The following is a 24743-nucleotide window of genomic DNA, read 5'->3' on the forward strand; positions in this document are numbered from 1 at the left end:
CAACTTGCCAGGATATAATGAACATTGCATTAAATGGAAGAAGGCTCATGCCTAAGCACTCTGCGTTGGCTATATCGGTTGGACACATAACTTGATCTGCTCAGCTTATCGGGCTGTTGAATGGCCTGGGACATTGTACTTCCATTTCCCAGGTCCTTGCACACGATGCAGCTCTGGCCCAACTTCAGATTCAGTGAGAAGCGCATTTCATACCTTCAAATATCCAGCCAAATATCCATGCAACGATTGCATGGGATAACAATGACTTCGGTGAAGAAATATCTGGCAGAGGAACCACCCACAATACCAATGGTATAATAATTCAAAGGCAGGTATCCACTGATGACTCACTTGATGAAGCAATATCTGCGCAGAGAATGATGAAACGATCCCTGCAGCCACCATCAACCAACATGGAATTCTATAGTGGAGGTCAAAGGAAAGGGCCCCGGAAATATGCTGAGAATGTCCAACTGGACTTGAAGAACCATATCCATGTCCAATAAACTGCACGGAGAATCGATAATAATGCATATTTTCTCACAACGATGGCAGACCCTAATGAACGTGTCTTACCTGGATGGACTGTTTTCAACACATTGTTTAAAAGAGGTGCTATTCCAACACAAACAAATATTGGCTACTTACCTGTCATAGATGCCAGTCCGACTCAGTTAAACACAGGGTACACGATCCTATGCCACAGCCTTGCCATAGCAGATGGGTTGGGACTCAGTAAGATTGTTGTAGTCATGGACCAGGCCATTTATTCAAATTCTCAAAAAATCCGATGGAACTTGTGCCAATCCTCAGCTGATCTGGCCACTCACAGCAGCAGACATCAACATGGATGCTGCTGCCAATGTTGTGCCTAATGAGTCATTGAAGATGATGTTGTGCCTCATGAGTATTGGAAAGCGATATTCTGATGCTGGCTTGCAGGACATTTTCATCGAGTCTGAAGTGATTGCTACTGGGTCTGTCGGGGGAGTAATAAGTGGCCATCATTAGAACAGGAGCATAAGATCTCACAAATTACTTTGTGAAGCACTGCAACGACTCCGATGGCAGTCATACTTGGAAACTGTATCAGAAGAGGAGAGAAATGTCGCTTCCCAGCTTGCAATTCACCTGCAGAAGGCATTCCCAGCTGAAGAATTTGACAACCGTGTGAACTCAAATAAATTTCAGGAGCTTGTCAGTGGCTATGAGAACTTCATCATGGACAACCTGAATATTGAGACGTTCCACTTCTGGAGCATATATATTCCAATGGTTGATGACTTGCTTCTATTAATCAGGGCTACAAGGCAAGCCAGTTGGAACCTTCACCTGTCGAGCATCCGTTCCATTCCACCTTGGTTCTTTTCATATGACAGAATCAATAATGCAAGGTATCTGACCCCGTATGGGTTTGAGATGTGCTGCTTGAGACAGATTCACCCTGACATCTATGCAGAGTTTCAAGCTGGGAATTTTGTTGCACAAACACAACAGAAGCATGGGTTTGCTCAAATTGGTTGTGACCAAATAATTGAGCAAACTGCAAACCGAGACTCCAAGATAAAAGGAGGAGTGACTGGATTCACACTCAAGAAGGGTGCAGTGCACAGTTGGACATTATTAAAATATGAAAGAGCTGCCAGAACGAGAAATTGTCAGGAGATGGCGATGGTTGGTCATGACACTTCATGTCGGGCCCGTGTTGACTTCGACAGAACACGAAAAGAGCGTGATGAGAAGAACATACAGAACAACATGGATACAATTCAAAATATGGTCAACCCTTTTGATCCTTCAATAGAATGAGACAAGCTGTTTTACATAACATCAGGTCAGCTTGCATCAGACCTGTCGCTGCAGACCTTCATGAGGCTAAGGAAAAAGGTGAAGTTGCCTTCACAACATTCTGCCAGAAGAGACTTCAATCAAATGATATTGGTTTTCATGACACCCTTGACGAAGATGAAGCTGAAGACTTTCAAGGATACAGATAAGTCCACCATAACAAAAGTGAAGGGTAAAGAAATCGCCTTGATAGCTGACCAGGATCTGTCCGCAGGCGATTGTTGTTGGTTCAGTGAGAAAGGTCGACATCAAAGAGATGCTGGTTCATTCCTTGGGGGCCATTTCCTGCACCACTGGCAAACCATGACGGCTCTCCTGTGAAAACCAACAAAGACAAACTCATGCACTTCCTGGAGGGATCAGTTGAGGAGATCCCATTTGGCTCAATGTGGGTATGGGATTCGATGGCACTCATCAGAGTCGTCAAACCACAGCCAACATTTGGACAGTTTGCTGATGAAATGTTGAAAGTCCTCGTGAAACAGACAAAGATGAACAAGTCCAAAGTTGTGCACTTTGTTACGGACAGACACATGGCTGGCAGCATAAAGAATGCTGAAAGAGGAAGACAAGCAGAGGGAGGGACCCAGATCAGTGGAATATTTTCTCCTGATCAGAGGACTCCAAAACAATGGTCCAAGTTTCGATCTTGTGGTGACAACAAGGAAAATCTGCTCCAGTTTCTGTTCAAACAGTGGTGCAAGACTGGGAAGCTGATTGATGACATCACAATTATTGTTGGACATTGCATTGAGTGTCATTCTATTGGAAAGCATGGCAATGATGAGGAAGTTTTGCAAATCCCAAGTCTGTTCTCAACACAAGAAGCCAATACGAGACTTCTACTACACTCTTCGTACGCTGTAATAACAGTGATCACATCATCATCATCATCATCATGATCAGTCCAGACACCGATGTCTTGGTACTATGTGTGGCATTTTGCAAGGACATAGATGCAGAGGTCTACTTCCACACAGGCAGAGGAAGTAATACACGCACAATTGTTGTCTGTCACATAATTGACCATTTCAGGAAAGAAGTTTGTTCTGCGTTCATAGGATTTCATTGTTTTCCTGGATGCGACACATTGAGTGCTTTGTATCGTAATAGTAAACCAAAATCTGCAAATATCTTGACATCAAGTAAAGACCACTGCTCCACATTTGAAAAGCTTGGCATGACGTTTACAGTTCCACCATCCTTGCATGAAGACATCGAAGCATACACCTGTCACCTCGATGGGCAGAAGGGCTGCCGCAAGGCAAATGAAGCAAGATGCAGAATGTTCAAGACTGGGAGCTGTGGAGAGAAAAGTTTGCCTCCAAATAGAGATTTCATGCACAAGCACATATAGCGAGCAAACTCCCAAGCCGCTATTCACAAAATGTGCCTTATCTGCAAACCAGAAATATCATCACCAAAGAACAATGGTTGGGATATTGATGATGGTTTGCTCACCATAGACTGGATGGGTCTTCCCCCAGCACCTTCAAGTGTAATGGAACTTGCCCATTGCTCTTGCAAGAAGACACAATGTACTCAAGGGGCGGTGCTCGTGTTTGCTCAACAAGCTTCCCTGCACTGATTTGTGTTCATCTAAAGTCTGTGCAATTCAGGTGTCTGTTCCTGACTTGATCCAGATTGAGGAAGAAATTGCCACTCTGGAATCAGATCAAGATGCTTAATTACTTCCTTATACACTGTGGGTTTTTATAACTCGAGTCTCTTAGTCATTGATTTATTTTGATATTTTGCAACTGAATGCACAAATATGATTGACAGGTATGCATGATGTTATTGTATCAACAAAAATCTCTGCGTTTTTGTTCTTTTTTCTTCATTTTACAACAAAGGTTTTGCCACTTTCTATAGAATGGGGTCATTTCCATTTGAAAATGAAAGAATAATTAATACAAAATTTTGTATTTCAGATGAATGTAAGACTGAGAAATTATGCATTTCATAGTTAAAAGATTATGTCGATGTTTTCTTTTCGCCGAGAAGAGTTTATACTGCGGGGTAAAACAAAGTGAATGTAGTTTAAGAATGTGAACTTTTGTCTTGTAGGAACGGATTTTCATATGAAAAATTACAATGAATATGCATACCAAGTACAATATCTATCCTTTCCCATTTATTATTGAACCTAATTATATGTGCAGTACTTAATGTGCACTAACTTTCCGATAGTCAGAGGAATTGGAGGCATTGCATGTTTGTGTAATGATTCAGACTAACTCTGATATCCTCATACAAACTTGTTTACATCAAGACTTGTCATACGCAATATCATATGCATGTCAAAGAGAATATGTGAAACACACGAGCCGTTTATAAACTGAACATAAATGGTTTATTTGAGTGGCTTTTGCCATTATTTAGTGCTGTTTCAGATAGGGATGCACACAGCTTGAGAGAGAATGAGAGAGAGAGGAGGGGAGGGGGGCGGGGGGGAGGGAGAGAGGATGAATTAAGATTATGAAAAATGTGACTTTTAAAATGAGTGCATGTGTGTGTCTGCATGGGTGTGCATATGTGTGTGTGTGTGTGTGTGTGTGTGTGTGTGTGTGTGTGTGTGTGTGTGTGTGTGTGTGTGTGTGTGTGTGTGTGTGTGTGTTAAATGGAGAGAAATGGGAAGGAAACAGGAAATATTTACAAGAAAGAAGAGTGAATGAGGATCATTTGGAATATCACCATCAATATCATATGATGAATGATATGGATGTGCACGTGTTATGTGTGTCAACGTATGTGTGTGTTTATGTGTGTCTGTGTGTCTGTATATCTCAAGAGGACAAAAATAGAGAAAGGAAGTATGGGGATACTATGAAAATATAAATACGCATTAAAATATATGTGTGATAATTATTTCGGTTTTTTTGAAATATTTGTTTCTTTCATGCTTCATTTTTGTATTCCAAGTTATAAATATGGGGATGTGGGGTGGGATCACGAGTCCCCAAAGTATACCAGTATGTTTCAAGCCTGGATAGTCGAATTTACAGGGCAGATTTATACTTTTAGTGAATCAATTGATGCATATAAGCAGTTTGTGAAATATTGGTTGCTAGGGATATTTTTACCACAGCAACGGACACCAATAGGAATTATGTACATGAAATAATCCACAAAATAGTGTCTGATAACATCAGATGATTTGGAAAATCATACATTTGCATGATCAGAGGATTGCAATGCTCAAAATCTCGATTTAGAAGCATATATGCAACCATTGCTCAGGAAAAGGAGGTCCTCACCAACGGAGTTTAACTTCCTCTTTGTTTTTGGCCGTTGCTCATTAATGTGCAAATTTCGAACATGGGAACATTTCATTAATGGTTCACATACACTTATTAAACATATCAAGCACATATGCAGATACTTCTCATCGTAGACCACGGAATTCGAAAACCAAGCAGAATTAGTGGACTCGGCCCATGGTCCATTTGTACGGATGCTCTCATTGGTTGTTATCTCCACAGACCGGTTTTATTTAGAAGGTGGAAGGAAGATCTCCCAGAAATCAAAATCTCCACCTCCTTTTTCGGAAAAGGCTTCTTTTTCATGAACCAGTTTGTGAAACTTCGTTCTCATGGCGTTGGTCCAAGGGCTCATTTCAGAATCCTCACTGAACCTCTGACAGCTTCCACCTGTAGATTATTTGTCCTGATATTCCCTGGAATGCTTTATAAGTACTTCTTTGGGATTTTCTTGATCATCTGGATTCCCTGTTGCTCTGACTATCACTGGTACAATTTCAGATTTCTTCAATTTCCAAATCCTCCTCATCTCATTTTTCATATCCTGGTATTACAGATTTCAGCTTTCCTGTATGGATCCTCATATGTAATTTCAAACTGACGTTATGAGAGAAACCTTCATCACATATCGAGCACTTGTAAGGTCGCTCTCCTGTATGGATCCTCATATGTACTTTCAAACTGCTGCTATGAGAGAAACCTTTATCACATATGGAGCATTTGTAAGGTCGCTCTCCTGTGTGGATCCTCATATGTGATTTCAAATGGCTGTTTCCAGAGAAACCTTTATCACATATCGAGCATTTGTAAGGTTGTTCTCCTGTGTGGATCCTCATATGTAATTTCAAACTGTCTTTTCGAGAGAAACCTTTATCACATAGAGCATTTGTCAGGTCGCTCTCCTGTATGGATCCTCATATGTGATTTCAAATGGCTGTTTCCAGAGAAACCTTTATCACATATCGAGCATTTGTAAGGTTGCTCTCCTGTATGGATCCTCATATGTAATTTCAAACTGTCTTTTCGAGAGAAACCTTTATCACATATCGAGCATTTGTAAGGTCGCTCTCCTGTATGGATCCTCATATGTGATTTCAAATTGCTGTTTCGAGAGAAACCTTTATCACATATCAGGCATTTGTGAGGTCGCTCTCCTGTATGGATCCTTATATGTAATTTAAAACTGCTGCTTTCAGAGAAACCTTTGTCACATATCAAGCATTTGTAAGGTCGCTCTCCTGTATGGATCCTTATATGTAATTTCAAACTGCTGCTTTCAGAGAAACGTTTATCACATATGGAGCATTTGTAAGATCGCTCTCCTGTGTGGATCCTCATATGTGATTTCAAATGGCTGTTTCGAGAGAAACCTTTATCACATATCGAGCATTTGTAAGGTCGCTCTCCTGTATGGATCCTCATATGTAATTTCAAATGGCTGTTTCGAGAGAAACCGTTATCACATATCGAGCATTTGTAAGGTCGCTCTCCTGTATGGATCCTCATATGTTATTTCAAATTGTTGTTTTGAGAGAAACCTTTGTCACATATCGAGCATTTGTAAGGTCGCTCTCCTGTATGGATCCTCATATGTAATTTCAAATTGTTGTTTTGAGAGAAACCTTTGTCACATATCGAGCATTTGGGAGGACACTCTCCTTTATGGATCTTTATATGTTTCTTCAAATTGCTTTTTGTCAAGAAACCTTTATCACAGACAGAGCACTTGTGAGGATGTTTTCCTGTATGAATCCTCATGTGTATTTTGATGTTATTCATTGAAGCAAAATCCATTCTGCACACATTACACTTATAACGTATTCCCCTTTCTACAACCTTTTTGTGTTTGTTCAATTTAATATTAATCTTGGTGTTGTGAGGCCCAGACATGCACTTGTATTTTATCGGAAGTGTCTTGATTTCATGATTTTTTCTTCAAAAAAGGCTTCTTCTTCACTGTCAAGCTGCACCTGGACCTTATTTGTCCCTTATTACTTCTGGATTGTTCTACAGAAAGAAAGAACACAACAATTTTCTTTTTTTTGTCAAATTCAAAATGCTAAATATTTAACACTTTTCCAAAAATTTAACATTTTCTCAACACAAAAGATCTCTTCTGCAAAGTTAATTTTTTACGTTTCCACTCACCAGTTGCAAAACAGGCAGCACTTCCGTTTGTCATGTGAATATCATCTGAACCTTTCTTTGTCGAAGCACATTTTGAATGTTCTGTGACAGATGAATCATTGGTGTGTTGTCTGCCTTCCACATTTACAGGATAGACATCACCTGTGTACAAATCAGCATCAGTAGTTTGGAGGGAAATGAGACTGAGATCCATCTTGAGAGATCATAGAACATGTTACGTCATGAAATGTAGACTTCCATTTAAATATGAACAGAGGGGCAATACCCCTGGGCGCTCACCTGGTAGAATAAAGCAGTATACTACACTGAATAAAGGTATTTTAAACCATATCAGGGCATTTTTAACCAATTTGAATTGATGCTGGAGGACAGGGCAGCATGTACAATCATACAAACGTCATCATAAGACTTTAAACAAAAGAAAAATCAACCTCCATCCACCTCCCCCCCACCCCCCAACCCCCATAGACTACTTTAGACCCCATTTTTGTAAATGCTGGGAAAAACCGTTGGTACATCATGGGTGATGAACAGAATGTTGTGGTCACGTTTTATTGGAATTGGACGTGTAGTTTCTGAGAAGAAAGCAAATACTTATTTTGGAGGGCAGACCCTGCCCCCTGCACAACCCCAAAGGGGCAGATTTTTTTAATGCCATGAACAAACTTTGGTACAGCACGGGTGGTGAAGGTTGTGGTCAAGTGTCATCAAAATTGTGTGTGTAGTTTCAGAGAATAAAGCATATATCTATTTTGAGGGGTCAAACCTGGACACACTTGCCCCCCTCACCCCACCCTCCCAATGAGCCCCTTAGTCTTCGATTTTCTACATGCCAGGAACAACATTGGTACATCAAAGGTGATGACGGTTGTGGTCGAGTTTCATCAAAATAGTGTGTGTCATTTCAGAGTCAAAAGCTAATTCCTATTTTCGGGGCGTTAAACATGGAGCCACTTTGACTCCCAGAAGACCCAATTTTTTAATGCCATGAAAACCTTTAGTGACAACGCAACAAATATCATTTGTGCCAAGTTTCGTCACAATTCAATCAGCGGTTGAGGAGAAAAAGTTGCAAGTGTTTATGGGAAAATGTACGGATGGACGGACTGATGACGCACCATCACTTAAGCTCCCCGAAAATCGTTCCAGGTGAACTAATCATGAAGTTAAATATTGTTAAAAATAAAAATTCCGGATGTTAAGCGCTATTGAAGCATGCTAACCTGGAGGTTAGTGGAAATAACATGGCGGGAATTTGTATTCAACAGTGTTTAAGTATTTAATTCAATTTCCATGAAATAAAGATTGAAAAATTATTTAAAACATTTTCTGGAATTTCTCGGACTCTCCGCGACCTCTGAACTAGCTTCGCAGCCTAACGGGATGTTAAGTAATGACTGACACCAATTGAGACCGCCAAACCTGGCAAGACAATTTATCTCGGCAGGTGATCCTTCCATGGCATGAACAGGTAGGCGGCTTCTCCTCGGGTGCCCAACATGTTCAAACAGCAGCGATTGCTCTAGAGGTCCAGCTTAAATCCGCTTCCGCACTATATATTGTTACAGGCACGGTTTTGGATGTTAGTTTACCGAGCGGTTTGGTATTACCGCGCCTGCACAGTTTACCCGATTATACTCGAACGTTGGCCGAGTCGCGCTACGCTAGATCAAGGAAGGAAAGGACACAACGGCTGGGTTAGATGACACGACACCAGGGGTACAGTTCTCAAGACCTCCGGAGGAGGTTATAATATTTGTATGCGGAACGTTTAGATTACAAGGACAAGAGGTACAGCATAGGAAGGTGGGCACTTAATCACGGTCTTATAGTAGCCCCGACAGACCACAGATAAACAGGACAAGACTGACTCACACAGGGATTGATGGCAAGGAAGGGCAGGTAGTCGATGGACAGCACAAGGTGCACCTTGGCTCAGGGACAGGATCCACACGGTCCGGTCCAGATATCCGGGGAGGTATCGTCGCGCTGGAGGTGGCGTCTGGTTCTCTTCAAGCTGGGGGCGCATCTCACGTCACCTCCGGTAAGTGGCTGCGTATATCCAGCGGGGAGTGACACGCCCTCGGCTCATTAGCTCCGCCCCAGATGGAATCGGCCCGCCGCTTCTTATTGGGTGCGGGGGGGTTACCGGGCTCCGCCCTTGACGAGGAGCTGACAGTCAGCCCCTTCGTGGTAACCCCGTAACCTGGAGGTAACCTGGAGCACATGGGCAATGGCGGCTAACCGAGCCGGAGTGAGGACGCCCACTCCCCGCACCGCCGCCGCGCCGCCCCCGCTGTGGTTGTAGTTGTTGTTGTTGTTATAGTTCCATGAGATGATGGGAGGATGCGGAGATGAGGTTGTGGGGAGGTATTGGGAGGTCCTAAACTCACTACTGGTGCCATACAATCACATTCTGGTGCAACAAAGAGTCAGAATTAATGGAAACGGGTCCTTAACTGACATAGACTAAGAATAACTAGTAAGATGTCTGAAAGTTGTCTACGTGAGATGCGGTGAACCTGGGCACGACATTTAATGGGGGAAAAAGGGGAAGGTCGGTTCTACAGAGTGTTGTTTACAGACAATGGGACTAGGGAATGGGGGATTGGGGATAGTTGGGGAGTATTGGGGAAATAGGGGAATATTTACAAGCGGATATGGATGGAGGCCAAATCCCATACCCGCAACATTGCACCCTTCTCTACCCTCGGGGCGTCCCGACCCGATAAATTTTTACCTACTTTAGTGTGGCACTCAGATGTAGTTCCCTCTACTATTAACTCTACCCTGAGTGCGACAGTTTTACAGATGTTCACAAATGAGTAAATATGTCCCCCTGCGACGTTGCACCCTTCTCCTCACAGAAACACACCCACAGGATAACCGAATCGCGGAAAGAATCCTCAAACTAAACATACAGCCGGTAGGGAGCATTATTTACACAAGACTACGCTGATATTTACACTACGATCCAGGACCTGTTTTTGGAGGAACACATGCAGATGTTATGCATAGAGAGAGCACGCATGCCAGCATCGATACACCAACCCACGAGTGCTCTGTGGCCTTACGGCCTTTAATAATGTGCAGAGCACCCCTTCCAAGCACCAAAAGCACCACCCCATAACACAGTCAGCACCATCCGGTGCACCCATAAAGTGTCTATAGTCACCGGTGGTGTCGCAGCCGGCCGATGTTTCGCCGCTGGTCTTGCCTTGGAGCCCACTTGGTGTTCTGGCTTCCTTCAAAAATAAAGAAAGGCGCCAACCGCGTCCATTTCTAAATTGTGGCCGTCAGGGGGGCCAAGTAAAGTGGTTCACCTGTATGGCATAGGTGCCACGTTGACCCAGAGGTCCATCCACGGGTGGTGCTTGACCGCAAAAGAACTGCGGTCCATTGTGGGCGGCCACAAACATTGCGGTCCATATGGTGTATCGATCCCGGCAGCAAGCAGCGAAAGTGCAGGCCCACAACTGCGGAGCCAGCACCTCTCTCTCCTCTCTCTCTGCCCCAAAGCCAGATCCTCGGAGGTGGGAGACAAAAGAAGAAGACAAGTGAGTAAGGTGGTAAGGGTGCAAAAGTGCACGCAACATAAGGTAATGCACACTGGGGGCACATGGGAACCAGGTGAGACAGGTACGTTCCTACCGTACGCCCCCCCCCTCACCAGGTAACCTACATTGCCCCTCCCTTACCCCTTACTGTATCCACAAAACACAACACTACCCATAAACATCTACTTTACAAATCAACAAACGTCCCTACTGTCTTCCCCGTTCCTCCCATAAACCAAATTCGTCTTCTCTCCCTCCTAACCAATCAAATTTGCCATTCCCAACTCTCATCACAATTTGCCATCTCCAACTCAACATCAAAATTTGCCATCACCAATTCATCATCAGTCCCTCCTAGGGAGGGAGAGATGGAATCACCCCAATGTCTCATCCACGTCGTGATGCGTCTCACCAATCCACACCGCAATTCTCACTTCCTGCAACACAGAACAAAGAAAACACAGGTGTGGAGTCATCATCATCACCACAGGTAAGTGGCTGCGTATGGTGCGACAGGTTCATCAATCCTAACTATTTCCTAAATGACTTTAACAACTTTACATTACCCGGGGTCTTTCCCTGCCAATCCATTGGCCCTCTTACACTATGGGTTCTAAAAACCAATTCCCATTGATCAAACTGTGGTGCTTTTCAATTTGGGGTCTCACTCCCCCGATTCATCTCCCGGTGCCCTCGCACAATTTCTGGGCTGCGACGTGTAGCTCTCCCAGCAGGTCTACCCACCTGCACACCTCCACCACTGCCGTTGCCTCCGAGCTTACCTGCTCCTTACCCTAACCTATCTACCTGGGGAAGGCCCTCTGGCGCTCTCCCCACTCGGTGCCCTCTCTGGCACTGGGCTACCCGGGTCCGTCCTCCGGATCCTCGGGCCCCATCCACAACTCTACCGGCTCCCAGAGCCCACCTGCGGCCTCACCTGGCCGACATCCTCACAGTGGTGGAGTGCCCAAACCAACTACACACACTAACAGGCTACACGCCCAGCCGTTTCCACAACACTAATGCACCCATCCAAATACCATTCTTTCACCTCGCACCACAGATGCCAATATCCAACCACAATTTACCTATACCCTCTACCTAACACTTACACTACCCGCCCCGGGTACTCGTGAAAGGGGTCCACTCTTCCCCCATCCACACCTTCGCACCATGCACACCACTCCGTACCACTTACTCCAACTCTCTCCACACCACTCATTCTCTGCTCCATATATTCCACACACCTGCACTTGCACACCTGTGCTCTCACACCTGGTGCCACCTGCACCCTTCTCTCCCCAAGCGCATTCGCGCTGATCCACAACACTCACTACTCATACACTGCTCCACACACCTGTCCAGTTCTCACACAGCATCATCTCATCTAACTACTCCCCTCTGAAACTTGCGCTTCCCAGTCGCCCCTTTAAACTATTGCGCTCCCACGTCATTATCATCCACTCTAATCTACCTGCGTCCCCACTACAGGTATCAGTCACTAACTAACCTTAACGTCACCTAATGTCATCTTCTAGGTCCCTATCAATATCCTAACCCACCCGGGCTAGTTTTCACTGCCATACACCCCATAATCTATTGCGCATTTGCCCCCACTATGGGAAGGGTGGCAGGGATGCCACCCTTACCCACCGTCATACGGCGTGAGTGGGACCTTGTGGGACCACCTCGTATGCGAGTCGTTGCCCGCCTGCCGGACCCCGTGCGTCGCCCCTTGCGGGGTCAGCGCGGGGCCGAACCGGCCGGGCCCCCACAGTACATTACCCCCAAGGGGCTCTCGTGCCTCCCCGGTCCCTCTAACAACTACCCCCGTTGGTGTCGATGCATGGGTCACACTTCTGCAACCCACTACCCATTCCATACCACCACAACCTTGCTCACCCACACCTCGCACCTCTCGTTCCATACCCTCCGGACCAGCCATACACCTCACTCTTGGCCTCTCACGAACATCCGGGTCTATCTCGACCCCCAAGCTTATTAAATCACCTGGCGCATCATACGCACGACCATATTGGTCACCACTTACACCAGGTCCTCTTCCTCTTCGCTTCCCCTCCATCACCTGCGAATCCCTCATCCGGTTAATGAGCACATCATCACGATCCAAACACAGACTTTGGACCAATTCTTTTATCTCCTCTTTTATCTCTTGCTTATCCCCTCTCCGTCGCTTCTTAATTTCGCTCACCCCTTCTTCCACTTCTTCTAATTTCTGCTTCACCTCTTTTATTTCCCGGTACGTCTCCTCAAGCTCGTCCTCTAAGGCTACCTTGACCGTTTCCTTGTGCGTCCTCACCTGCCGGTCCTTCGTCTCCATTACCTCTATCACCTCGTCCAACCTCATTGTCGGTCCCTCACGTACCATCTGACATTCCCTCTTCGTCGCTACCAAGTCATTTTTTAGGTCATTTTGTGTCGCTTTTAACCCTCCTATTACCGCTGTGTTCTTCTTTACCTGGTCCGTTAGTTATTTTTGTCCCTCCGTCAGCTGTTCCACCTCCTGCGTCAGGTCCTCTATGCCCCCTTGTAACTTTACAGTCCCCTTTCTCACCTCCTTCTCCATGCGCTCCTTACAGTGCCTCACCTCCTCGCGCACTCCTCCGACCTCCTCACTCACTCCTCTTCTGATCTCTTCTCCCATCACTTGCATCTCCTGCCCAGATGCCACCCTCATCTGCTCCATTTCCTCCCTGTGAGCATCCAGTTTGGTTTCTACCCCCATTCTGACCCCCTCTATCTGCTGCCCCATTTGTTTAACTTCCCTTTCCGCTTGGTCCCTCATGTCCCTCAATTTGCCTTCCATACTGTTTTCTAACCCCTCTAACGCCTTTTTCATTCCCTCTATCTGATTCTCCTGGGCAGCCATTCTATTTTCCACCCCCATTAACCCATGTTTCACCCCTTCTATCCCATTGTCTAACCCCTCTAATTTCTTGTCTAATCCCTCACCGGTACCCCTCGCTTCGTCCCTCATTACTCCCAATTGCTCACTCTGCAGTTTGAGGGACGCCTGCATTTGCGCCATAAATTGCTCCATGAGGGCCTGCATTTGGGCCATCCCTCCCACTTGTGCAGCGGGTGCGGCCGCCGTACCTATGTGCGAGGCGCCATTTTGCGCGCCCGCAACCTCGTGCGCGACGACGCCATTTTGCGACCCTGCTACCCTCACTGCTTCGCTCTCCTCATGTCCCTCAATTTGGTCCTGGATCGACCCTGCCTCACTCTCCTCTACCGGAACCCAGCCGTCTTGGTCTGCCATAGCGCGACTTTCAAAATTCGGGTTTTTTTTTTTTTTTTGTAAAACACAATCAAATTTCGCCGTTATAATTTCGAGCGCGTGAAACGCGCTCCGGATCGAATTCCACTTCCCGACACCAATTGTTACGGCTAATAGTACAATTGGTGTCCAAAATTTGGGCTAAATAAATTTAGTCCCAGGTCCGAATCCCAACTCCTGTCACCAATTGTTACAGGCGCGGTTTTGGATGTTAGTTTACCGAGCGGTTTGGTATGACCGCGCCTGCACAGTTTACCCGATTATACTCGAACGTTGGCCGAGTCGCGCTACGCTAGATCAATGAAGGAAAGGACACAACGGCTGGGTTAGATGACACGACACCAGGGGTACAGTTCTCAAGACCTCCGGAGGAGGTTATAATATTTGTATGCGGAACGTTTAGATTACAAGGACAAGAGGTACAGCATAGGAAGGTGGGCACTTAATCACGGTCTTATAGTAGCCCCGACAGACCACAGATAAACAGGACAAGACTGACTCACACAGGGATTGATGGCAAGGAAGGGCAGGTAGTCGATGGACAGCACAAGGTGCACCTTGGCTCAGGGACAGGATCCACACGGTCCGGTCCAGATATCCGGGGAGGTATCGTCGCGCTGGAGGTGGCGTCTGGTTCTCTTCAAGCTGGGGGCGCATCTCACGTCACTTCCGGTAAGTGGCTGCGTATATCCAGCGGGGAGTGACACGCCCTCGGCTCGTTAGCTCCGCCCCAGATGGAATCGGCCCGCCGCTTCTTATTGGGTGCGGGGGGGTTACCGGGCTCCGCCCTTGACGAGGAGCTGACAGTCAGCCCCTTCGTGGTAACCCCGTAACCTGGAGGTAACCTGGAGCACATGGGCAATGGCGGCTAACCGAGCCGGAGTGAGGACGCCCACTCCCCGCACCGCCGCCGCGCCACCCCCGCTGTGGTTGTAGTTGTTGTTGTTGTTATAGTTCCATGAGATGATGGGAGGATGCGGAGATGAGGTTGTGGGGAGGTATTGGGAGGTCCTAAACTCACTACTGGTGCCATACAATCACATTCTGGTGCAACGAAGAGTCAGAATTAATGGAAACGAGTCCTTAACTGACATAGACTAAGAATAACTAGTAAGATGTCCGAAAGTTGTCTACGTGAGATCACGGAGGTATATAATATGGAGAGCCAATGACGGCTGTCGGCTGAAGCTAGCGGAAGTTGCTTGGCGGCCATATTGGGAAGCTGATTCATTTTGGATGCTTACCGACTGTAAGGAGTCTTATATGTGAAGTGAGTTATGTGAGGAGTGAGTTATGAGGAGTGGATTATGAGAGGAGTGGATTATGAGATGATTGAGTTATGAGAGGGTTATGAGAGGAGTGGGTTATGAGAGGAGTGGGTTATGAGAGGAGTGGATTATGAGAGGAGTGGGTTATGAGAGGAGTGGGTTATGAGAGGAGTGGGTTATGAGAGGAGTGGGTTATGAGAGGAGTGGATTATGAGAGGAGTGGGTTATGAGAGGAGTGGGTTATGAGAGGAGTGGGTTATGAGAGGAGTGGGTTATGAGAGGAGTGGGTTATGAGAGGGTTATGAGAGGAGGCGGTTATGAGAGGAGGAGACGGTTATGAGAGGTGAGGTGAGGTGGAGAGGTGGAGAGGTAGAGAAGGTGATGTAAAGTGGAGAGGAAGAGAAGGTGAGGTGAGGTGGAGAGGTAGAGAGGGTGAGTGGGGTGAGGTGGAGAGGATGAGATGGTTGGATGAGGTATAGATGATGAGAGTCTGGGGTGAGGTGGAGAGGCAGAGAGGGTGAGTGGGGTGAGGTGGAGATGATGAGACGGCTCAGTGAGGTATAGATGATGAGAGGATGGGGTGAGGTGGAGAGGGTGAGTGGGGTGAGGTGGAGATGATGAGCTGGCTCGGTGAGGTATAGATGATGAGAGGATGGGGTGAGGTGGAGAGGGTGAGTGGGGTGAGGTGGAGATGATGAGACGGCTCGGTGAGGTATAGATGAGGATGGGGTGAGGTGGAGAGGAAGAGAGGGTGAGTGGGGTGAGGTGGAAATGATGAGACGGTTGGGTGAGGTATAGATGATGAGAGGATGGGGTGAGGTGGAGAGGGTGAGGTGAGGTGGAGAGGATGAGGAGGTGAGATGGAGAGGGTGAGATCGGAAGAGTGGGTGGGGTGAGGTGTAGAGGATGAGAGGGTGAGGTGAGGTGGAGAGGACGAGAGAGTGGGAGGGGTGAGGTGGGAAGGGTGAGAGGTGAGAGGAGAAGAGGAGTGGAGAGGAGTGGAGTGGAGAGGTACGTTTCCATCATGTTGTGAGAACACTCGATGATGACATAAAGGAAGAGCGCATCAGGAAAAAATATTGCAAACTGGTCCTGTTTGCTCACCAGTGAGGCTTGTGGGTTAACTACATGACAGCGTTTCATGTCATTTATGTGACTGACTCACTGTTGATGTGTTGCTGACCCATGTCAGTGTAGAATAAACTCTGGTTATTATTATATCTGCGTGGTTTCCAACATCTCGGTAATAGAAACATACACATCTTAGTTACAATATAATGACTGAATTAAGTAACATCATATAACATGACAACACATCAGATCTTTATATTGAGGAATATTATTGAACAAGCCAAAGAATGGCAAACGACGATGTACCTCAATTTTATAGATTTCTAGAAAGCTTTCGACTCCTTGCCCAGAGAAAGTCTGGGTCATAATGAAGAAATACAGCATACCTGGAAAATTAGTGAACCTTGTAAAAGCCCTTTACCAAGACTTTCAATGTGCGGTCGTCGACCAAGGTGAAACAACAGAATGGTTCAAGGTGAAGACGGGAGTTAAACAGGGGTGTAACATGTCAGGATTCTTATTCCTACTAGTGGGTGATTGGGTCATGAGAAGAACGATAAAGAACACCGAGCGGTAATTTTGGGCACTTTTTTTTCAAACAAGCTCTAAACCATTGGATTCCCCAGGAAAAATGCGTCTAGAATCAACTTCAAACTTAATGAACACCATTTCCTTAAAGAACGGGATTCTGAGCCAGAATATCAGTTCAAATATTAGTATTCTATATTAATTAAATAGTCGGCGGTCCTAAAATTCGCTCCAGCTGCATCATCAGTACGCCACGCCTTTGCTTTGACAGGCTTTGTTTACAAAACGATCGGCTTCCCAATATGGCCGCCAGACTATTTCCGGTGGCTTCACGGCGGCTAATGCTGCGAGGTGGCCAATTGGCTCTCCATATTATATACCTCCGTGCGTGAGATGCGGTGAACCTGGGCACGACATTTAATGGGGGAAAAAGGGGAAGGTCGGTTCTACAGAGTGTTGTTTACAGACAATGGGACTAGGGAATGGGGGATTGGGGATAGTTGGGGAGTATTGGGGAAATAGGGGAATATTTACAAGCGGATATGGATGGAGGCCAAATCCCATACCCGCAACAATATTCTATCCTATGTAATTCCCCCTCTGTGGGAAAGTTCTGCGGCACATCTGGAACCTGCCAATGAATTTAAATGTTCGCACTCACATTCGGCGGATTCCCGACGGGAACCCAGACGTGTTATCCACATCCACTGCTCGTGCTGCAGAACCCCCACATACGTCACACACATATGCGCAGCCCCATAACCTTCATCACAACCACACCACTTCACCACAACGTGGTACATCCCCAAATCGCCTCATGGCCCAGCGTACAACTTACACACACAAGCCATCTCACGCACACCATTTATTCACACGATCCACTCCACAGTCAATCTCACTCCATTCACACACATGGGTCTCTCCATGGCAGTTCACACATAACTTTAGATATGAGCCTTTCCACGGAGATCCCGCAGCTGAATTTGCCAATTGTGCCGGATGCAGCATTTGTGCCGAGCACACTCAGCCGCACACCATTTCTTGGGAATTTTTTTTTTCAATCATCTTTTTTTTTAGCTCTTTAGGAATTTTTAGCTCTTTCACGAGCCTCGACTCTGTATACCAAAAAAAATAATAATAATCTGCATACGGGCGTTTTGCCCGACACAGACCGTTAACACACAGTGACATGGAGTGCCTTGAAATGTACCCTCCCTTGGACCGGTACGGATTACAAACCTGTTTTTTTTTTTTTTTTTTTTTTTTTTTTTTTTGTATACAAGATCGAGGCTCGTGAAAGAGCGAAAATTAATCACACAGAAAGACAAACAGACACATAAAACAAATAACATCGGGAGCGGTAGACAAGATGGGGAGAGAGGGGGAAGGACACAAACACAACATTTGAGAGCAGGGACCGAGAGACATGGAGACATCGAGAGATCTGTGGGAGGGAGAGGGCTTTGGGGGGGAGGCATGTGAAGGGGGGAGGCATGTGAAGGGGGGGAGGCATGTGAAGGGGGGGGGGGTGGGAGAGGTATAAACATATGGACACTGCCAGGATTTCCAGGAAATAAGTTGGAATTTCAAACAAGGTGGATCTGGGGTGAATTAGTGGGGGTAGAAAAGATCAAGGTTATGGATGGGGGAAGATAAGAGATGGTGGTGAACAGCTGTTTTAAAGACCTGGAGGGAGGAGAGGGATTGAAGGGAGTGTGGGAGTTTGTTCCACAGGCGGGAGAAAAGAGGAATGAAAGAGTGAAGGTGAGCAGAGAGCCGAGATTTCGGCAGTTTAACCATCAGAGGGTTGCTGGCAGATCTTGTGCGACCTGTAGGAATATTTGGGGGACAGAGCACGGAGAGAGCTGGGGGAGCAAGGCCGGAGAGGAGTCGGTAGAAGACAGAAAGACCACCTACCTGCCTGCGGTGAGTGAGTGAAAGGCCCTCAGAGATAGCTTCATCGCGGGAGATTCCAATGATTTTGAAAGCTTTGGATTCAACAGCATGAAGCCGAGCCAGGTGTGAGGCAGGAGCACCAGCCCATAGGGGAGAACAGTATTCCATTGAGCTGCGGATGAAAGCCTTGTATGTGGTGAGGAGCTCAGGTGTGCCGAGGAAGGACTTCGCACGACGGAGGATGCCCAGTCGGCGACTGGCTTTGGAGGCCAGCTTGGAAATGTGGTTTTCCCAAGAAAGATCATGGCAGATAGTGAGACCCAAAAGCTTGAGTGACAGAACTTCTTGGAGAGGATTGTTGAGAAAGTAGATGGGAGGGTTGTCCAGTCGATCTTTTCGGAGAGACATAGTAAGAGAGTGAGATTTGGCAGGATTGAAAGACATGTTCCACTTGTTTGACCAGTCTGTGATTTTGTCCAGGTCTTCAGAGAGTGAGGAGGCTGCAGACTGCCTATCTGAGGGAAGAGGAATGGAGCGGCAGAGAGTGGAGTCATCAGCAAAGAGATAGAGAGGATTTTCCAGAGAGTCAGAGAGATCATTGATAAAGACCAGAAAAAGCACAGGGCCCAGCACACTTCCTTGGGGAACTCCAGCCTGAACAGGAAGGGGAGATGAGAGAAATCCATTCAGGGCCACACGTTGACTACGACCAGAGAGGAAGTCCGCAAGCCATGCATGGAGATTTCCATGGATACCATAGGAGGAGAGTTTGGTGAGCAGAGCTGGGTGCCAGACCGTATCAAAGGCCCTTGATATGTCAAGGGAGACAGCTCTGATTTCCTGTTTGGCATTCAGGACCTCCATCCATTGTTGAGACAGCAGAAGCAGCATGTCCAGAGTAGAGTGACCTGGTCTGAAACCAAATTGATGATCAGAGATCAAGCCATTGGAGAAGAGGAAAGATTTCATATCCGAAGCAATGATGGATTCCATGACTTTGCTGATAATTGGGAGCAGGCTGATTGGTCTGTAGTTGCAAGGATCTGTTTTTGCACCTTTTTTGTGTAAAGCGGTAATGTTAGCTGATTTCCAGGATGCTGGCAGATGACCTTGAGCAAAAGATAGGGTGAAAAGAACAGAGAGAGGGTGAGATAGAGCGGCAGAGCAGGATTTTAGGACCCGTGGGCTGATGCCGTCTGGTCCAGTTGCAGAATCAGAGTCGAGGTTTGACAAAAACTCCTCCACCTTGTCAGGAGAGAAGGACACAGAGTCCAGGAGCATTTGGGTTCGACTGGGAAAGGTGGGAACAGAGAGAGATGGGTTTGGGACTAAGGATTTCGAGGCGAACACAGAGTTGAGGCATTCGGCTTTGTCATGTGCGATGTCAACTGTGTGGCCATTTGAGGTAAGGGAGGGGATGGAGGGGGAACAAACACCAGAAACGGATTTGACCAGACGCCACCAGGATTTGGAGGAAGGAGACAGGTTTGAGAGTTCATTCTTGAGTGAGGAGAGATAGTGCTTCCTGGCACTCCTGAGGGTAGACACACACTTGTTCCGAGCTTGGTGGAAGGAACTGAGATTTCCTTCAGTTGGATTAGCCTTCCAAGAGGCAAAGGCAAGTTGTTTCAGGGCAACTGCCTCACCACAAGATTCAGTGTACCATGGACGGGAGGAAGGGTAAGACAATTGAAGGCGAGATGGGATAAATCTGTGCATGAGAGAGATCAGTTTGCTTTGGAAGAATTCCCAGGAAGAATTGATGTCAGAGGCAGTGGAGATGGGAGACCAATCCAGACGATTGATGGCTGCTTGAAGACCGTCCCAGTCAGCCTGAGTGAAATGCCAGACTCGTCGACGCTGAGGAGGCTCTCTGAGAATGGCCAGAGAGATGTCCACTTTGACAAGCACATGATCAGAAGAACCGATTGGAGCAGAAGAAGAGCAGCAGACATTAGCAGGGAAGTTTGTCATAAGCAAGTCTAGAAGAGAAGATACTCCATTGGCTGAGATCCGGGTCGGGAAATTGACAGATTGTGTCAATCCCAGTGAGTCACAGAAGTCCTTTGCTGAGGTGCCATGACTAGTGAGAGAGGAACCCACACCCAACCAGGTGGCATGATGACAGTTGAAGTCACCACATATGAGGAAGAGAGAGTTGGGATGAGTGGATAGAAGTTGGTCCATGTTGTCAGACATTGAAATGTAGATGGAGTCATCACTGTTTGGGGGACGGTACAGAACACATATGAACAAAAGGTGGGAGCGGAGAGGAAGCCGTAACCAGAGGTACTCCTGCGGGTGAGGAGGAAAGAGAGCAGTGCAAGGAGAGTGAGGAAGAGAGTTTTTGACAAAGATAGCCACCCCACCACCAGGCCGAGGCTCAGGTCTATCATACCGGAGGAGGGAGTAACCAGGAAGAGATATTAAGGAATCAGAGACATCTTGAAGGAGGAAAGTCTCTGTTAAGCAGATCAAGTCTGGATTGTCAGAAGCAACCTGTATGGAGAGATCAGTCAGGTTTGAGCGAAGGCCCCGGATGTTTGAGGTCCATACCGTTAATGAAGAGAGAGGGGGAGCATCGGGTACAGGACAGGGGAGGGGAGGAGTAGGGTAAGATGAAGGATGAGAGGGGGAGGTAGGGAGAGCAGTTGATAGTGTTTCAGATGTTGCAGAAGAGTTCCAAGAAAGGGAAGGATGAGGAGGATGAAAGGTTTGCTGGTGAAGGGATGCGGCACAGTGAGGGGTTGTTTGAGGGGGGGCAGAGGAAAGTAGAAGGTTTGGGGGGGTGGAGGTATGAGATAGAAGGGAGACGAAGTGGGGAGGAGGCAGCTTGGAGGAGGAGGGTGGAGGAGAGAGAATTGGAGAGGAATGGTATGGGGGGAGAATTGAATGGGAGGGATTGGGGGGGAGTTTTGAAGGGGAGGAGTGAGGGGGGAGTTTAGGAGGGGAGGGGCAAGGGGGGAGTTTTGGAGGGAAGGGGAAAGGGGGGAGATCAGGAGTGGAGGGGCAAGGGGGGGGATTAGGAGGGGAGGGGCAAAGGGGAAGTTTAGGAGGGGAAGGGCAAGGGGGGAGTTCAGGAGTGGAGGGGCAAGGGGGGAGTTTAAGAGTGGAGGGGCAAGGGGGAAGTTTCGGAGTGTAGGTGCAAGGGGGGGGATTTGGATGGGAGGGGCAAGAGGGGAGTTTAGAAAGTGGATGATTAATGAAAGACGAACATTGATAACAAATTGGGTTTGTTGTGATTTTCAAGTTAGCAATCCGGTTCAGGATGATGGAGGAGGGATGGAATGAATGTGAATTTAGACCATGTAGTGAGGGAGACGTATAAGATATTGAATTTCTTTTTTTTGAAGTGGAATGAGTTGGAGAGGAAATTGAGAAAAGCCTTTTAAAATAGGAAGAAAAACAGCGTGTTGTAATATACCACTGAATAAAAAACAGAAGGGGAAAGGTAAAACATATTTTAAAATATTTAAACAGAACTATGAACAATCTTATATGCACAAAAATACCAACGGGGGGAGAGCCGAGAGGGACCACCACGAGTCACGTGAACAGGGCAAACGGTGGATGGCAAGGAGATAATGGGGGTGGGGCGAACAGCACACCTGGACAGAAAATACAGGATGAGACAACAGTACACGTGGAGAAAATAAAATAAATGTTTTTGTTTTTTTTGTTTTTTTGGGGGGGGGGGGTGGGGAATTAGAACGTTAGACAGTATTATGTTCGGGGTAGAAGGGAAAAAACCAAGAGCCAAGCAAAACACACTTAAGTTAACAAAACACCGACGGGGGTACAACTACAAGGCCACACACAAGGGCAGAAAACGATTAATTAATTACGAGTTACAGGAAATTCAAACCAAAACTGTTCTTTTTAATCCCCCGCGCACAGGATGAGAACATATTAACATTTAAAATATTTCCCGCTCGGTAACCTCACCCCTCCCCTCAGTCAAGCTAACGGTTACCCCCGTCTGAATCGATGCATGCATGACCCGCACCCTCGCTCGTTCATGCACTCCACTCTGCAGGCTCACGGCACACACTCCATTACACTCAGGCTCAGCACTCCAAGGAACCCCGGCTTCTTTATTCCACCCAAGCTCGGCACACACCCTTTCACACCATGAATTTGCTACAGTTCACACAGCCTCACCTCGTCGTGATCCGCTTTGATCGCTCATATCCTCTCCACCTGCACCTGCCATGTGTTATCCCGATCTTTACACATTGTTTCTACATATTCCATGATCTCCTCCTCAACATTCTTTGCCCTCTCGCTTGTCTTCTTGTGCTTGAGATGACTTTAGAGTCTTCCAATATTTCTTTCATTTTCCGTTCTTTCGTCTCTAATCCTTCGTCCCATTTATTTTATCTTCTGTGTCCGGCCATTATGTCCCATTTTAAATTATTTTCTTACTCGCCAACATTTCTCTTTTTACATCCTTCCTGCTGTTCAAGTCCAAATACAGAATCTAAGGGCATTTCTCGATCTGCCCTGAGATCCTGTATTACTTCTGATTTGCTTCTCCAGTTCTTTTTGCTCATCCACAGGTCATTGTACTCCCTGTTCAAGTCCATTAACCTCTTCTTTTATCCCAATTATCTCCATCATTCTAGCCTCACCTGCTCCCATCTCGTTCCGGACACCATCCACATGCTCACTCACCTCTCTCAGTACAGCCTCGAGTGTTGCGGCTACCTCATTGCCCATAGCCTTCATATCAACCTTTACCTCTACCTGCCCTGCATGCATGTCATGCCTAATGCCAGCCACCTTGTCCCTCCTGCATTTTAATCATCACCTGTGCCATTAGTTGATTAATCAACAACATTATCTAGTCAAAGGCAACGGTGTCCCACTATTCTGTGTTATTGGTGCTGCCTTTTCCAGGGCTTGGTGGGGAAGTGGGGGTGGGGGGTTGGGAGGGGGGGTTGGGAGGGGGGGGCGGGGGAGTGGGGAGATGGATGGGGGGGGTTGGGGAGGGAGGGTTTTTGAGAGGGGGGGAGGCTTGGGTCCTCAATCGCTATCGGCACCTCTCCTGCTTCCCCTCCTGGTCCTTCTCCCACAATGTTACAATGTTACATTCATATACAGCTTCCTGGGCCAAGAGCTCCTCCATATCCATCTCAGGTAAGGCCACCAGGACCTGCTCACCTAAGCTTGACTTATTTTGTATACAAGATCGAGGCTTGTGTAAGAGCGAACATTAAACGCAAAACATATCAAATAAAACATAATGAAGGGAGCGGGAGACAAGATGGGGAGAGAGAGAGCAAATCAATCAAGCAAAACAACAGTAGAGAACAGGGACATCCAGAGATCTGTGGAAGAGAGAGGGCTGGGGGTGGGGAGCGAAGGGATGGTACAACGTATAAAACAAATTGACACTACTAGGCATTTCAGGAATGAAGTCGGAGATTGAAAGAGGTGGATTTGTGGTGTATTAACGGGGGTAGAAAAGATCAAAGTTTTGGATGGGGGAAGATAAGAGATGGTGGTGAACAGCAGTTTTAAAGACCTGGAGGGAGGAGTGGGATTGAAGAGAGTGTGGGAGTTTGTTCCAGACGTGGGAGAAAAGAGGAACGAAAGAGTGAAGGTGAGCAGAGAGTCTTGATTTTGGCAGATTTACCAGAAGAGGTATACAGGCAGACCTTGTGCGCCCTGAAGGAATATTTGGGGCACAGAGCACAGACAGTGCTGGGGGACCTAGGCCAGATACGAGACGGTAGAAGACAGAAAGACCACCAACAGAAAGACCACCAGTCTGCGGTGAGCGAGGGAAAGGCCATCAGAATCAGCTTCACCGCGTGAGATTCCAATGATTCTGAAAGCTCTGGTGTCGTCAGCTTGAAAC

At 46.8% G+C, this 24743-nt stretch overlaps 1 protein-coding gene across 2 annotated transcripts in view; it reads right to left on the reverse strand.

Annotated features, from left to right (window-relative positions):
- LOC144889652 (uncharacterized) overlaps nucleotides 1-24743 on the reverse strand; it is a 60294-nt gene that overhangs the window by 2829 nt on the left and 32722 nt on the right. The window contains exons 3-4 of one of the 2 annotated variants that reach the window (XM_078770699.1): nucleotides 7260-7400; nucleotides 4629-7118 (exon numbers count right to left, since the gene is read on the reverse strand). In XM_078770699.1, coding sequence (XP_078626825.1) covers nucleotides 5985-6617 — 633 coding nt within the window. In that variant the 5' untranslated portion in view covers nucleotides 6618-7118; nucleotides 7260-7400 and the 3' untranslated portion in view covers nucleotides 4629-5984. Of the gene's footprint in view, nucleotides 1-4628; nucleotides 7119-7259; nucleotides 7401-24743 lie in introns of those variants that run through there. The other variant, XM_078770700.1, reaches the window with a different exon arrangement.

Source organism: Myxine glutinosa, chromosome 1 (assembly GCF_964187855.1).
Source record: "Myxine glutinosa chromosome 1, kmMyxGlut1.1, whole genome shotgun sequence".
NCBI lineage: Eukaryota > Metazoa > Chordata > Myxini > Myxiniformes > Myxinidae > Myxine > Myxine glutinosa.